This window comes from Magnolia sinica, chromosome 10 (assembly GCF_029962835.1).
Source record: "Magnolia sinica isolate HGM2019 chromosome 10, MsV1, whole genome shotgun sequence".
Classification (NCBI taxonomy): domain Eukaryota; kingdom Viridiplantae; phylum Streptophyta; class Magnoliopsida; order Magnoliales; family Magnoliaceae; genus Magnolia; species Magnolia sinica.
The window spans coordinates 13,530,591-13,545,589 of NC_080582.1; the positions used below are offsets into that span (position 1 = coordinate 13,530,591).

The window sequence follows — 14,999 nt, forward strand, 5'->3', positions numbered from 1 at the left end:
TCTGTGTAAAGATGGTCCTGCCCAGTTGAAAAATTGCTTGAACATGAACTTACCCTTCCACCAATCGAACAGCTAGGATCATTTGTGAAAACTCATACTTTTACAATGGCCTATCCATAATGGGACCTACCTCTTGGACGGTTCCGATCATCCATGCACATGGCCCAGGTAAGGGACCATGATTTGGAAGTGGACTGCGTATTGAGTAACTCAGTGGGCTTATGCGTAGGGAGTGAATTTTGTGGGCTCCAATGAGAATTATATATTTTATCCATGCCGTCCATTCGTTTTACCAGCTCATTTTAGGAGATTAGTCCAAATTTGAAACATATCCAAAGCTCAAGGGGACCACACCACAGGAAAAAATGTGAATTGAATGCCTACCGTTGAAAAATTGTTGGGGGGCCACAAAAGTTTTGGATCAAGCTAATAATGTTGTTTTCCGTTCATCCATATCTGTGTGACCTTATGAACAGGTTGGATGACAAATAAACATCACTGGGCCCTAGGGAGGTTTCAACAGGGGACATTATTCCCACAGTTTTCTGTGGTGTCGTCCACTTGAGTTTTGGATATGATTCAATTTTGGGATCATGTCGTAAAATGACTTGGAAAAACGGATGTACGGCATGGATAAGACACATACATCCATGGTGGGCCCCACACTTTATTCAGTGTGAAGTCCGCTCCCCACGAATTCACTCTAGTATTCTGCAGGTTACAAGACCAAAGGTATCACCAACGAGCCCTATAACACCCTCTTTCAAGCAAATATTGATACTATGAGGTCGAGCTGTGTGGGACCCACCGTGATGTGTGTCCAACATCTACCCCATCAGTCAGACACACCATTCTATGGTGGGCCACAGTCTTAAAAATCAAGTCAATCCATGACTTGGTTGGGCTACACCACATACAATAATTGAGAGGGGTTACCCTCCCATTAAAACATTCATAATCTTTTATTGGGCCCACCGAAATCTAGTTCACAAATCCAGCCCATCCATAGTGTATGTCCCACTTGGATGAGGGGTCAGACCAAGTTTCAGCTGCATCCAAAACTCAAGGGGGGGGCCAACCAAGTGCTTTTATATGTTTTAGGCATGTCATCCTGTAGTTTTAGATAGTATGGCCCACTTGAGTTATGTATATGGCTGATTTTTTGGGATATCCCATAAGCTAGAGGGGACCCATCAAGTGCACAATGCTGATGTTCAGCACACATCACGGTGGGGCCCACACAGCTCGACCTCACGGGAAGTTCCCATGAGGTCGACCTCATAGTACCATTTATACACGCACACACACACCTTCATTCGTGTTTGTGTAACCTTATGAACAGGTTGGATGACAAATAAACATCACTGTAGGTCCTAGGAAGGTTTCAACAGTGGACTTATTCCCACAGTTTCCTGTGGTGTGGTCCACTTGAGTTTTGGATATGATTCAATTTTGGGATGATGCCCTAAAATGATCTGGAAGAATGGATGTACGGCATTGATAACATACATCCATGGTGGGCATGCAACAGCATGATCATCGGTTCACGTTCGACCTTATGGCTCAGCAAGTGCAGTTTGGACCCGAAGATTGTAGCCGGAATGTGGTCTGAAGCTTGCTTTTCTACGTGATGAGGAATCATATGATCCTCGATAGGGGGTGGGGTTACCGTTTGTAGAAGTGGGACCAGTATAGCATCTCACCACACAAAGGGTCCCACTAACCAATTTCCAAATCGGAGGAAAATAAATGGACTGGTATTACTCTGCTTCTAGCGTCCATATGCATTCTCTGCATGCAGACGCTATAAAGAATAGTTCAGAAACAGACGGAGGAGGGAGGTAGGGAGATTTAGAGTATGATACCGGACAGAACTCCGATTTGACTGTTGATGGTTAAGTTTATAAACTATATCCATGCCTTGAAAAATCAGAAACCATATCAAAATGGGAATTCTATAATCTTAATAACCAAGTAAACGAATTAGGACCTGAAGGGTTGTTTGGCACCCTCGAAAATCCAGGTTTTTTAGAATCCAGTATGTTGTTGGCGCAGTTGAGAATTGAAATCCCCCTAAAAGTCCTGAATTTCATTTCCAACAGATTTCAAATCCAGGATTTGGCCTTTTTGTAAAGCCCAGTAAAGAACCTATGTTGCCAAATCCAGGATTTTCATTTCTCTCCAACGGTCATAACTACCCTCTTCTCCTCTCTTTAGTTATTCACACTCATAAATGCCCCCTTTTCCTCTCTTTGAGGTATTTACATTCATAACAACTACCCTTTTCTCCGTTAGGCACAATCATTACATAGGCCACACCATATAAAAATAGACAACCGCTCAAAAAGAAATTAAAATTTTATTTCACTTATAAAATTAGCAGGCACGCTTTTGTGGGACACCCGATGCTTAGAATATTATTTTTGGGCCAAGGCTATCTTATAATAGGATCATAATGATTTTCTTACATGTCAAACTCGTTTCATGTAAAATTATTTAAGATAATTTACCCCCATGCGGACATAGTGCACAAGTGGAGTCCACAATAGTATAATTTGTCCATCTATCGGGTCCCCCATTAGAACATGGATGAACATTGCACACGGATGAAGAGCGAATGCATGGAGTTCACAATCGGATGTGTCCATCTATTAGGCCTACCAATCTAACCAGGCAGACCGCTTAAGTACATGGCGCCCTATCTAGTCATATGTATGGATCTCAGGTCTCATCCCTTGAACAGGAAATGTCATGGCTGATTGCATCAGGGCAACCATTTGGTGCAGAGTGCCCCAAAAGACTTGAGGTTTGGGGCTGTTTGGGATGTTGGAAATGGTTGGAAATGAAATCAGATCCCAGTGTTTCTCACTGTTTGTAATATAAAAGGCAGCCATGGAAATTGACTATCATTATCACAGACTCTTCCTTGGCATTGGCGTTTCTACAATTAAGAGAGATAATAAGAGATAATAAGAGGACACCTTTCATTGTTGACCATTGACATTTCAACATTTTCATGCAAACAAACAACTTATATTGACTATTGATCTTAACACTTCTGTTTGCCAAGTCTCTCAATTTCATTTTCAAGGGGTTTCCCATACCCACGCTTTTGGATTCTTCCTATCCAAATAGAAACTAGCTAATAAAACTATCTCATGCATGTAGGGCCCAGGCACAGATGAACATAGCACATGTATGAACACTGTGGGACCCACCAATCTCATGGATAGACCATTTATGTATATGGCACCCTATCTAGTCATCAGCATGGAACTAGGTCACATCTCTTAAGGGTAGATTACATCTGGATCTCAGTTGGTTGCACAGCACTCCAAGATAAAAGATTGGGCCAGAAGGAAATATATTTAACCCAAAGTATAATAAATAAATAAATAAAAAGAAGTCATTCAAGCAAAAGGCCAAGTCCACATTCAATTAGGGCTTGTAAATTAAGAGAAAACCAGGAGCAAAGAAATCGCAATGTCCATAGATCCTTTTAGGAGACGCTCAGGTACCATGAAGCAAACAAACAAACGGCACTGGCAAGCGAAGATCATAACAGATAAAATATGAGGTGAAAGGGGATGAATACGTAAAATCCGACTACATGGCTTCAGTAAAGAGGTGTGTCATCCACAAAAATCCGAAGTCAACAATAAGCTTGCAATTTAGACTAGTGAACCAAACCAACCAAATTTGACAATGAAAGAAAGATTTGTTGAAAAATAGACAAGATCAAAGCGAAAAAGCAGTAATACAACTTAGATTTTCCATGTCAAACTTCAGTAGCTAAAGTGTAAGTGATCGAATCTAAAAGCAGACCACTATCTACCGTGGATATTTCATCATCAGCATAGCAATGCAAAATGACAATACCAGCTCTAAGAGTAATGCATGAACTTTATATTGTCAGCTTAGCTAGAATTAAAGTCCGTCTCAACTCTCAAGTACAGAGTTAAAGCACTCAAAGCAAGGACAAGGGACTTGTTGAAGACCATGAATGTTCAAATAGCCAGCAGTGAGGCACAGTCACGATGATCGAAATCACTCTACGTGCAGGTATAGTTGCACAAAGCATGAAGGGAAGCAGATATTGATTCAGGAGCGGGAACAGGGAAGCGTCCATCTAAAAATGTTAGCAATGTATAAACAACTAGGAAGTGGGAGTACGAGTACGGAGCATAATTAGAAGGGAGGAGTGGCACATGAATAGATTTTATTCTAAAAAGTAGCTGCAGAAATTAGAAATTGACCATCATTGTCACACTTTTCCTCGAAACATGAGTGAATTGATTCTTACCAAAAAGCTAATCCATGGCATATCCACAATTTTGAGAGATGACTCTCAGTATTGACCACTGACCTTTCAACATTTTAAAGGAAATCAACTTGAAACACAAATAACATATATTGACTGTTGACCTTTCAACATTTCCAATAGTTTTGGATTCCGGATTCCTCCTCCTCGCCCACCCCCAACCCCCCCCCCCCCCCCAGCGAAAAAAAAGAAGGGACAACACGGCCATCCAATAAAACCTAAGATTTGAAAGTAGAGCAATTTTAAATTTATTACTTGTTTGTTAAAATTTTAAAGCAATTTTCGATATTGCTTATTTGGGACCCATAGTTAAGATGATCTTACATAATGGTTAAGCCGCATCATTCAATTCCAAAGCAAATGGATGATTTATTTGGGTCTTCTCCCTTTGCAAGAGAAGATCTCTGCTCAAAATAATAGTAATAAATTCTTTATTCACCATCCTCTACAAGATCATTGATCCATTCAATTCCAAAATAAGTGGTTGGTTTATTCACGTTTTCTCCCTTTGCAAGAGATAATCTCTGCTCAAAATAATAGTAATAAATTCTTTATTCACCCTTCCAAGCCATATACCATCAACAAAATCATTGATATATGCAAAACTCTAACCTAAACTCAATCTCAACCACTGATAGCTATTAAATCTTAGCCCTTGATCATCACCAAAATAACAAACATGCTGGAGAACACTTTAGCAAGTAAATATAGCAAGCTCAGTAGCCCAACCCTATTTAAAAAGCCTATTTGAAAACTACTTAAATCCCAAAACTGAAAATCAAACCTTTTTTGTAGATTTAAACGTGTTTATTACATATTGGGGCCACCAGACAGGCCATAGGACCCACTTTTTGGTCTTTGAGGCCTAAATCTTCATCTCATCTTCATCACACATTTCTTTCAGTAGTCCGAGGTTGCATTAGTTAAATAAAACTCTTACGATATAGGTATAATCAATGAGTGAAGTATCAGTATCGGTACAAGTTTTGATGGCTGGGAATACGGAAACAATATCAATATTGCTGATAATATTGCCGATAACTGGATATGCAGGGAGACATTGGGGAAACATGGGGGAAATGGTGAAATCTTTTAGTGAAACTTCAGGAGATGCTAAAATATGCATATTTACATATTTAGGAATCAAAAATTTGTAAAAAGAATGCATGTATAATAAGTTTCCATTTAATGGGGGCCTAAAAGCATGTGTTGTCGTAAGAAACCAGTCTAACCATCCCATCTATCCATCCAACAATCCCATCTATCCAGCCAACCTTCCATCCAAACATCCAACGATATTTCAGAATATCGACAACATATGATATTTTGCCAAGAAATCATTGACAACTAGAAAGAAAACGAAATATCGTGTCTCAATATCGCCTATGTTGCAATAACAATAACATCGTGGTATGACTGACATTGTTGTTGACAATTTGAACACTGCACACAGCCATGTGCCCATTAAAAAAAAAAAAAAAGTTTGAAATGAATTTTTTTTTTCTAGTAAATAGATTTTTTGGCAACATTATCAAAAATATTGGCAATATCGATATGTTGGTGAAACAAGCGACACCTGGAACTTACTCAGTCGAAAATATTGGCAATACTTAGTGAGACATCGCTGATACCTGAAATTTCTGAGACTATCAGCGTTATTCATAGCGTTACCACCAGTGTTATTGGTATCGCTACCAGTATAATCGATACCGTCGAGCTGGAGATGCAGATAATATCAGGGATTGGTCACTGCTCATAGGTATAATCATGTTAAAATACTTCCCTAACAATATCACAAGTTGAATTTGTTGACCAACAGACATGATTTGTAAAAACAAAGAATAAAAAATAAAAAATAAAAAAAATTCTAAACGACTTATAACTTTTAAAGTTCAAAATCCCAATAAAACTTGTACAGACTTGGGAAAGGAGGATCCCTCATCCTTACTCTTACCCCAGAGTCCAACTAGGGTTATTCCATTTTGTTTTTGTTTTTTCAGGATCAAGTTATCATTGTGCTTTTCTTTACTGAAACCCCCATTGAAAAAAGAGAGATGTTGAAACTCATACTTTTTTAATTAATGAAGATGATAGAACTTGTTGCCTCCCTTGATGATTGGAAAAAATCTGAAATTTTGGTAGGTACCACAAAATTATGGGCACAAAGTGCTGATTTCTAGTGCCCCTTCTACAGTAGTGAGGAACATTCAATCTAAGTGAAGCAGCAAGATCAAAAAAGAGGGTATGAATATGGAGCAATTGGCAATCAAATCCCCTATGGTGTGCCACAGTTTGATATCCAATCACAGGAAATTCAGCAACAACAGCATGAACAGCAAAAAAGAAAGATATACATGGAGAGAATCACTAGAGCCGTAAACAGGTCAGATACGGATCACATATTGCAATATCTGTATCCAGTATCCGATTTGGACATCGTATACAGTTTGATCTACAATCACAGGAAATTCAGCATGAACAGGGAAAAAAAAAAAAGATACATAGACTCACCGGAGCCATAAATGGATCAGAGACGGGTCACATATTGCGGTACTCATATCCAGTATCCGACTTGGACATCAGATACGGATATGGATTCAGATATTGTCCAAAGATGTCAGATGTAAGTTGGATAGTCAGGTAATCGAATATCCAACTAACATATAATTGAAAAAAAAAAAACCTAACACCTCGTTTGGCACCTTGGATTTGGCGGTAAATGGGCATATTCCAAATCCAAATTGCTACTTTTTGCATTTGGAATATTTGGAGGTAAATGGAATCGGAGGTATTTCAAATCTACCTTTTAGTGTATTTTGAAATCCCAGCAAAATGCCGATATTCCAATGTAATCCAAAGGAAATGCCTTTTTTCCCTCTTTTTTTAAGGGTAGGAGAGTTGCACATGTAACAAAGGTGTCACTAGGATACTAATCCACTGGACACGTGGCATACTGATGATACCCAAACAATTCAATTATCGGCTGCAATACTAAAATCGCATCAATAGAATGATCTGAACCATCTGAATGTTGCTAGTTTGAGATCATTGCATTTGTGGCCTACCCAAGGCTCAAAATTTCCTCTTTTTTGGCCAAAGTATATATTTTAATGGGCTTAATACAATCATTCTATCAAATATCACATATATACTAATTTGGGATATGAAAGCTGATTTAGTTAATCAAATCGAAAGTCCTATGAATATACCAAAGAATTCTAATAACCTCCAAATACAAGCTTCCAAACGGAAGATTAGGATTCCAATGCCAATGTAATTGAGATTTGGATTCCAATGCATTCCAAATCCAAGCTCCCAAATGGGTGGTAATAATATTAACAAAAATTCCTAAAATAAAAATATAATTTCTATAACATCATTAGCCAATATCAAGCTACAAATCCTAAAGCATTTAAACAAATATCAATCTCATCATCCATGTCAATGTCAAGTAAACACGATAGAAGTTAACATATCATATATTAGTAAAAATCAATGTCATCAAAATCATTATCGTATCGCAAATCATAATAGGGGTTGAATCGTATCGAATCGCAAATCATAATATTACAATTTTCATAAATTAAAAAAAAATGAAAAATATAAATAAATCAGAAAAAAAAGAAAAACTCATTAATCATCCTTTTGCCATCAATATGCACCAAGTAATATCATGTCATGATAGTGTTAGGGCCTGTTTGGAGGGCAGGATTAAATGGTATGGAATTGCATTAGATGGGATTATCACCATTGTTGCACAATGATTGCATGCCTGGAAATACCATGGTATTTTGATAATCCAATCCCATGTTTGGGATCAAATTCTTCCTCTAAGAAAACCACTGTATTAAGTGAAACCTGCATTTGTTGGACCAATGAATTGTAATCAAAGGACCAGATTTCACAACCGATGCCGGTCACCTGTATGCATATGCAACTTGAATGTCACGTGGATCCTTACTCTTGCTCCGTTGGTACTCTCAGGAGTTTCAACACCAGGTCAAGGGTTTGAGTATCCATACGTGGTGAAATCTCACTACGGTGGCGAGTGTGTCGGTGTCTATGAGTGTGTAAAATTTTAAAAAAAAAAAAAATTAGAAAAAAAAAATTAGAAAAAAAAAAAAAAAAACGTGAATGTCACGCGTAAGGGGCACATATGGATGGATAGGGTGGATAAAACACATGCATAATGTGGGGCCCACAGATGTAATGGATTTCAAGATCAACCAGAAATCCCACAGTATCTACTATTGACTGGATTATATGATACCTAAATTAATCCAATCCTTCCTGTGGTTTCCAAACATTAGATGGGATTTGCGTGGGGACCAAATGCAATTCCATACCACCTAATCCCACGTTCCAAACAAACCCTTAAAGGATTCTTATCTTTCTTTCTTTTTTCTTCTTTCAAGAAATTTACCTTGAAACCCATACAAGGATCCTTTAATAATTTATGTTCTCGTTACCTTTCTTGAAGATAGAATCACATTGGAAAAGCGGCATTTGAAGCTATAGACCAACAAGAAAGATATTTTGATTTCTAAACATTATTCTGCAATACATAAGTCAACATGATCGTAACCATCCATAAAAATGTTCCAAATAAGTCATACATCAATTTGGTGTTTCGACCGGTTAAGAAGTAAGAGGTCATAAAAAAATAATAATAATAATAAATAAATAAATAACTCCATTATTTAACGTTGAAGAGAATATACATCATTTAATCTCTTTTAAAAAACAAATAAAATAATTTACCTTTTCTGAACAATTCCTAAAGCCTCCACCAATTTAAAAACATAAAATGAAAGCCAAGTGAAGCTTAAAATAGAAGAGAACAAGTATAATTTGAATTGTAAATCGGGATTTGAATCATATATCGTAGTCTTCAAATCATGGATCATAGGATTTATATAAAAAGGTATTCAAGGTGGGATTCAAATCGTTTTTGCTTATGATTCGACTCAAATTGTATATCATAAATTGTAAGATTTTAACAATATGGGTACAAATTATCATTATTCAAGTAAATCATGAAAATGCCCTGGATTAATCGGGTAAGTGGATAAGGATAAGGTAATATTTGTATTTGACCTGCTTAGAAGTCAGGTATTCAGATAATTAGCTGATCAGTTAATATTTTTTTATTGGATAAATTAAAAAATAAATAATAAAAAAGTACAACTTTTATCTAGTTCTTCACTTGTTTCTTCGTTCCAATGATGGACGGAGTTTGAAAATTCATTTTATACTAGATTTAAGCCTATTTGGGGTCAAAACACAAGATTTGAGTGAGATTCAATGACACAAAGCAGAATGAACCATTAAATCTCAAAAGGCAAAACTATCACGTCTATTTGTTTTCTTTCATCTTCTTCTTATTGTGTTTTAATAGAATGGCTCTAATCTATCAAATCATGCCTGGTTTGAGTTTGACTAACACCAATTTGGTTGACTTGAGTAGGTTAAGCTGATAGACAGCATGCTTACAAAGAATGCTCTGATACACTATTGAAAACGTTGAGAGAGAGTGAGAGGGAGAGGGAGAGGGGGAGGGAGGGAGAGAGAGAAAGATTGTGTTTTATATTTAATCCAACTTCAAAATTATTTGGGCCAAATTACAGCTGTTACAGCCAACCCCATATCATATGGATATGACAAGCCCTTTATCATATCATTTTAGGGCCCGGCTGTTACACCTCCTGATACCAATATTCAAAACCTTAGCACAAACACTAAAAGAAGCAACCGGTTAGTGCATATGATCATTTAACCCTGGTTCAAAAGATCAGCCACTATGGACCAAATATAGTTTTAGGGGTGAAATGGGATCCACGAAAAATCAGTACCCGTATGGGCTTGTATCAGCGAATACAGACAGTACCGGGTTCGACATGGGACCAATACAAACAATACGGGCCAATACAGCCATGAAGGCCCCACAGTCCAATCTATTCTTTACTTTGGATCACCTGATTGGATTTGTGGGCCCAGATAACTCATCTTAACAGTGACCCAAACAAGTAACAAAATAAAATTTCTTTAAACCAGTAACCAAACATCTAAGAAATTTTTTTAATTGCTTTAAATTCAAATATCAAACAGAAAACTAATAATCTGTTTACATTGAATAAATTATGTTTGACACCATAATAGATTCTCCATAGAATAACTTAAAGTTTAATTTTTATTTTTATTTTTTCTAAATGGGGACTAAGAACAGTTTCAACTGGATGAATTATTTGAAAGCTGACTGATTCTAGTTGGTCTTTTTTTATTTGTTAAAAATGAAATAGAGAAAGAAAAAGACACAGAAAGCTCCTTAAAAAACAGTTATTCCATTTTTTTAGGCAAAAAAAAAAATACTTATCCCATTCACACTTTCAAATTCATAGATCTCAATCTCAGAACACACACTGCTAGTAAAGAATGAGAATGTATTTATGATTGTTCCCTTCTTAGAGAAAAAGAAAAGGGCATAAGATGCTACTCAAGAAGCTTTTGCACTAATTTCTTTTCCCTCTACTTTCATCCTGCAGCTCATCAATTTAAATCCCACCCTAGTGTCATAAAGACTATACAATAAAACCATTTTAAGGGTTTGAAATACGATAAAGCTAGCAAAAACACAGCATAACTGTATCGAACATGACTGGGGTTGACATGAGACTAACTCTATATAGGTCTGCTAACAAGACTGAGACATCGGGATTCATGGGCATGCGTGTTAACATGGAGCGCATGTAGAGAGCTAGGGTGTTTGTCAGGCGGGCCCACTGTGAATTCCCTGGCCCAAAAATCAAGCCAAATGCAGCATGCACTCATGAGATGGGCCACACCTACGGGAAAAAAAAAAGAGGATGGTTATAAAATGGTCAACAGTTCCCATTCACCAAACACAAGTGAGTAGTCCCACTACCCATATCATCTAGAACAGAACATGAAAAATAATTGAAAAAAAAAAAAAAAAAAAAAAAGGACTCCTTGAATATGACTGATAGAAAATGAGGGCTCTTTGAATAATTAGGGCCATGAGATTAGCAGACCAACCTGATTTTTAGGTAATGACATCCACATGGATGGGTGGACCAAAGGAACAACCTTGATCTTGCAAAGATGGTCCTTGTTGGTGAGTGACCCCCGTGCACCCCTATGAGTGAGTGCCATTCTCCTCAAAATAGCACAGATGACAGAAAATTTCAACTATTCCACGTTCAATGCAGAATTGACATTGCTCCTGACCATACTTCCTCCACAAAACTTACCAGACCAGATTTGTCATCAGAGGTACCATGAAAGTATCATTCAAGAAAATATGAATCCATTTGAACAGGCAAAAACAAAGAAAAAGCTAACCCAAAACAAAGCCACAGAAATCCTTCAAGACAAGGATCCCTCTATTGAAGAGATCATTTATTTAGTGAAATTTTCTGTTTCAGAATGGGCCCCTGATGTTAAACTAGCTGAGTCTGCTGATCTTTCAGTTTGGTTATGACCTAGCATCGGATTGTATTCTTTCCCCATTTTCTGGCGGGGTTTCTAACAAATTTTCAGTTCTCTTTATAAAAAGAAAAAAAAAAACCATCAACCCAAAACAACGCCACAGAAATCTTTCAAGTGCAATGATCCAGTCTGAAATTTTACTTTCTTCTGGTAAAACTGCAATTTATTGCACACCGCAAGAAAATCAGCATGATGAGAATATCAGATGATCAAGTCCATCTGATGAAGTTCATGCAAAATGAAGTAGCAGAAATGGTTAAACCATTCAATTGGCAGACCCTTAATCAGATAACTTTTATCATTCGATCAAGGTAATTTTAGGATTATGTGTGATCCATAGTGCACCCTTCCTATTCAATGGTTCACCAGGCTCATACGTGGGTCCACCTGGGCCCCGAAGGCATTTGCGCTGTAGAAGTATTCACACCAGATAGTTGCTTAATCCTTCAACTTCACATTCAATTTTGAAAGATGGGGGCACAGACAAGCAACATTTTTTTATTATCAAAGCGAACATTCACAATCCCACATCGTTCAATGCACAACCTACGCCCCATGGAAGAATCTGCACCGTTAGTATAGAAAGAAGAATTTGCACTAGATCATTGCTTAATCTTTCAAATCCAAATTCAACTTCAAAAGATAGGTGCAAACACAAGCAACCATTAACGTACAAATGATTCAATATGAAACAAAAATCCTAACATTACAATTTCTCAATCTCACTACCACATTAATAGAAAACCACCATTATCACATCTAGGTTCAGAAATTTATCTACAGTTCAGGAAACATTTCAAACTCGTACCTGGCCCGAGAATCCCCTGTGCGACGTTCTGCTCTCCACCGCTCGTAATCGGGATCGTCCGTGGGCAATTCATGCCGACAAACTGGGCACGTGTTCCGAATCTTCAGCCATGGCAAAATGCAGTCCTTGTGGTAATGATGCGAGCACGGCAACTGCTTCACCTGTTCCTCCACCGATATCCCATCCTTACAAACTGCACAAATGGCATTGTTGTTCTCCACATCCTCTTTCGTCAGGACAACTGATGGTAGATTCTCGATGAAGGATTTTGCAGCAGGAGGACTGCCCTTCACGGGATTGTCGGTCTCAGCAAACTGCCCGAACAGCACCTCATACTCAGTTGTGTAAATATACTCATCATCATGATCACCCAGATAGGATTCGGGCCATTCAGCTTCATGTTCAACAATGGTGGTCCGTTCCAAGCGATTGATTGTCAAAAGAACTTCCCAATCAAGATTTTGCGCCGTCTCCTGATCAGATCGTGCCAGAGACGAATCTGACTGGGAGTCCAGCTCCGCATCAATCACCACACTAAGAGGCTCGCGCTCGTAAATGGCCCGCCCATCCACTTCTTCCCACTCAAAATCTTCCGCCATATCCCGACGATCGTCCAACCGGAGGCAATCCCAACAAAGTGGAAGACCCAGATCATCGTCAATCCGCTCTGGCGCATCTTCCCCATCAGAATTCCAATTCGCCCCAACCATCGGGCAGTTATCCGAATCAGAATCCGATCCGATCCCAACAATCCGGAGACCGTCCGGCTCAACAGCAAGAACCCCAGACGATTCCCCAGGTTCAGACACCGAATTCCGCTGGCCGATGAAGAACCCATCCCCGAAATCCTCACCAATCATAACATCAACGGGTTCATTCATTTCCGGGAACGGGCTCATAACAGAATCATTATCAACGGCTTGGATTTGCTGCGGGCACCGATCGAATAGATCAAAGATGAGGCTTACCTGATCTTCTTCCTCCTCTTCTTCATCTCCACCGTCTAAATAATCGGAATCGGAGCCAGATTCTTTAAATTCTCGGATGCGGGTGTCGATCTCGATGTCGATGTCCTCTTCGTCGCTTGTATCGGAGATGAGAATGGGGTGGTGGTTGGAGGGGGGTTGGGAGGGAGGGAAATCATGGAAATCGGGGGAGAATGGATCTGGGACGTAGATCTCGTCGTGATCGAAGTCGGTGGGCCAGAAGGGAATGGAATCTTCGGCTCCAATGACATCTTCAGGATCTTCTTCTTCTTCTTCCTGTTGGGGTAGGAAGAAAAGAAGATCTGCGGCTGCCGCAGCAACCCCCGCCATTGGAAAATGACGAAATGGAAAGGGGCGTTTTTCTTCCTTGCTTTTATACGCGCGACTGACGCTTGCGGCTTCCGCACGCGTGTGGAGCCTATGCCCCTCCACACGCAGGCACATGTGGGAACACTTGTGCGGTATCTGAGCTTTCCGCCTAAAAGAAAAGCTTTGATTCTCTGACCGACGATAGTTGATACGCATGCACTTAGATATTGCATACTTTGGCTTACAAGTGAGTCAAATTAAACCGTCCAAATTATATTAACCAGTGTGCATCCACTGTGAACAAAATATTACAGTCATTTAATTATCTGACGGTCGGATTTATGGACATTTATTGGACAGCTAAAAATGAAAAACCCAGTTATAATATTGCCACAAACAAGTGTCCATGAATCAAAGGTTAGGAAATCTGATTTAGGATGATGCCTTAGCGAAAGTGGTTTCCATAATTTAATCGGTTTAACTTGGGTTAATATATACCGCGTGTACAAGTACCGAGTGCCTGCGTATCAAGTGTCATGGGCAATCTGAGTATCGTATAACTTCTTAAAAAGTAGAACCGCGTTAGCCTGACTAGATAGGTGGGGGCGTGCCAACGGGGAGGCACACATGGGACAACCAACATGAGATCCACTCCGTCCATCAGGTTCCAACATGAGATCCACTCCGTCCATCAGGTTCCATGACCCATTTTTACTACGACATTAAAAAAATAATACAGATAAAAATCTCAGGTGGGCCACACCGTTGGGAATATTTGATATGGAAAGCCAACCATTAGTTGAGTGTGGAGCCAATGTTATTTGTATCTGAAATCCAATCCGTTAATCTGAAGTTTAAGTGGACGGAACCACTTTAACTTAGAGGTTTTATGCATGATTTTACACTATTTCCCATTGTGAGGCCCATACGAGTTTTTTAACAGTGTGATATTTGGATTTAACGCCAAAAACTATGTGGCCCACCTGAAGGACGGTGTGGATCTAATGCACGTGAACTCTAACGACGCAAAAAAGTTGTATGCAGTGCGCAGAATGTGGGACGAAGCATA

The 14,999-nt window shown here is 38.8% G+C and overlaps 1 protein-coding gene and 1 long non-coding RNA gene across 2 annotated transcripts; both read right to left on the minus strand.

Moving 5' to 3' along the window:
• Positions 1-4,392: 4,392 nt before the first annotated feature.
• LOC131258025 (uncharacterized) lies at positions 4,393-7,584 on the minus strand. Its single transcript, XR_009177775.1, has 2 exons — positions 6,629-7,584; positions 4,393-4,467 (listed from the first exon to the last, which is right to left on the minus strand). It is a non-coding gene; the product is annotated as an uncharacterized LOC131258025 (long non-coding RNA).
• Positions 7,585-12,406: 4,822 nt separating this feature from the next.
• Positions 12,407-13,974, minus strand: LOC131258027 (uncharacterized). Its single transcript, XM_058259052.1, has one exon. The coding sequence runs from the start codon at positions 13,949-13,951 to the stop codon at positions 12,605-12,607; it is 1,347 nt and encodes a 448-aa protein (XP_058115035.1). The 5' UTR covers positions 13,952-13,974; the 3' UTR covers positions 12,407-12,604.
• Between the last annotated feature and the right edge of the window lie 1,025 nt (positions 13,975-14,999).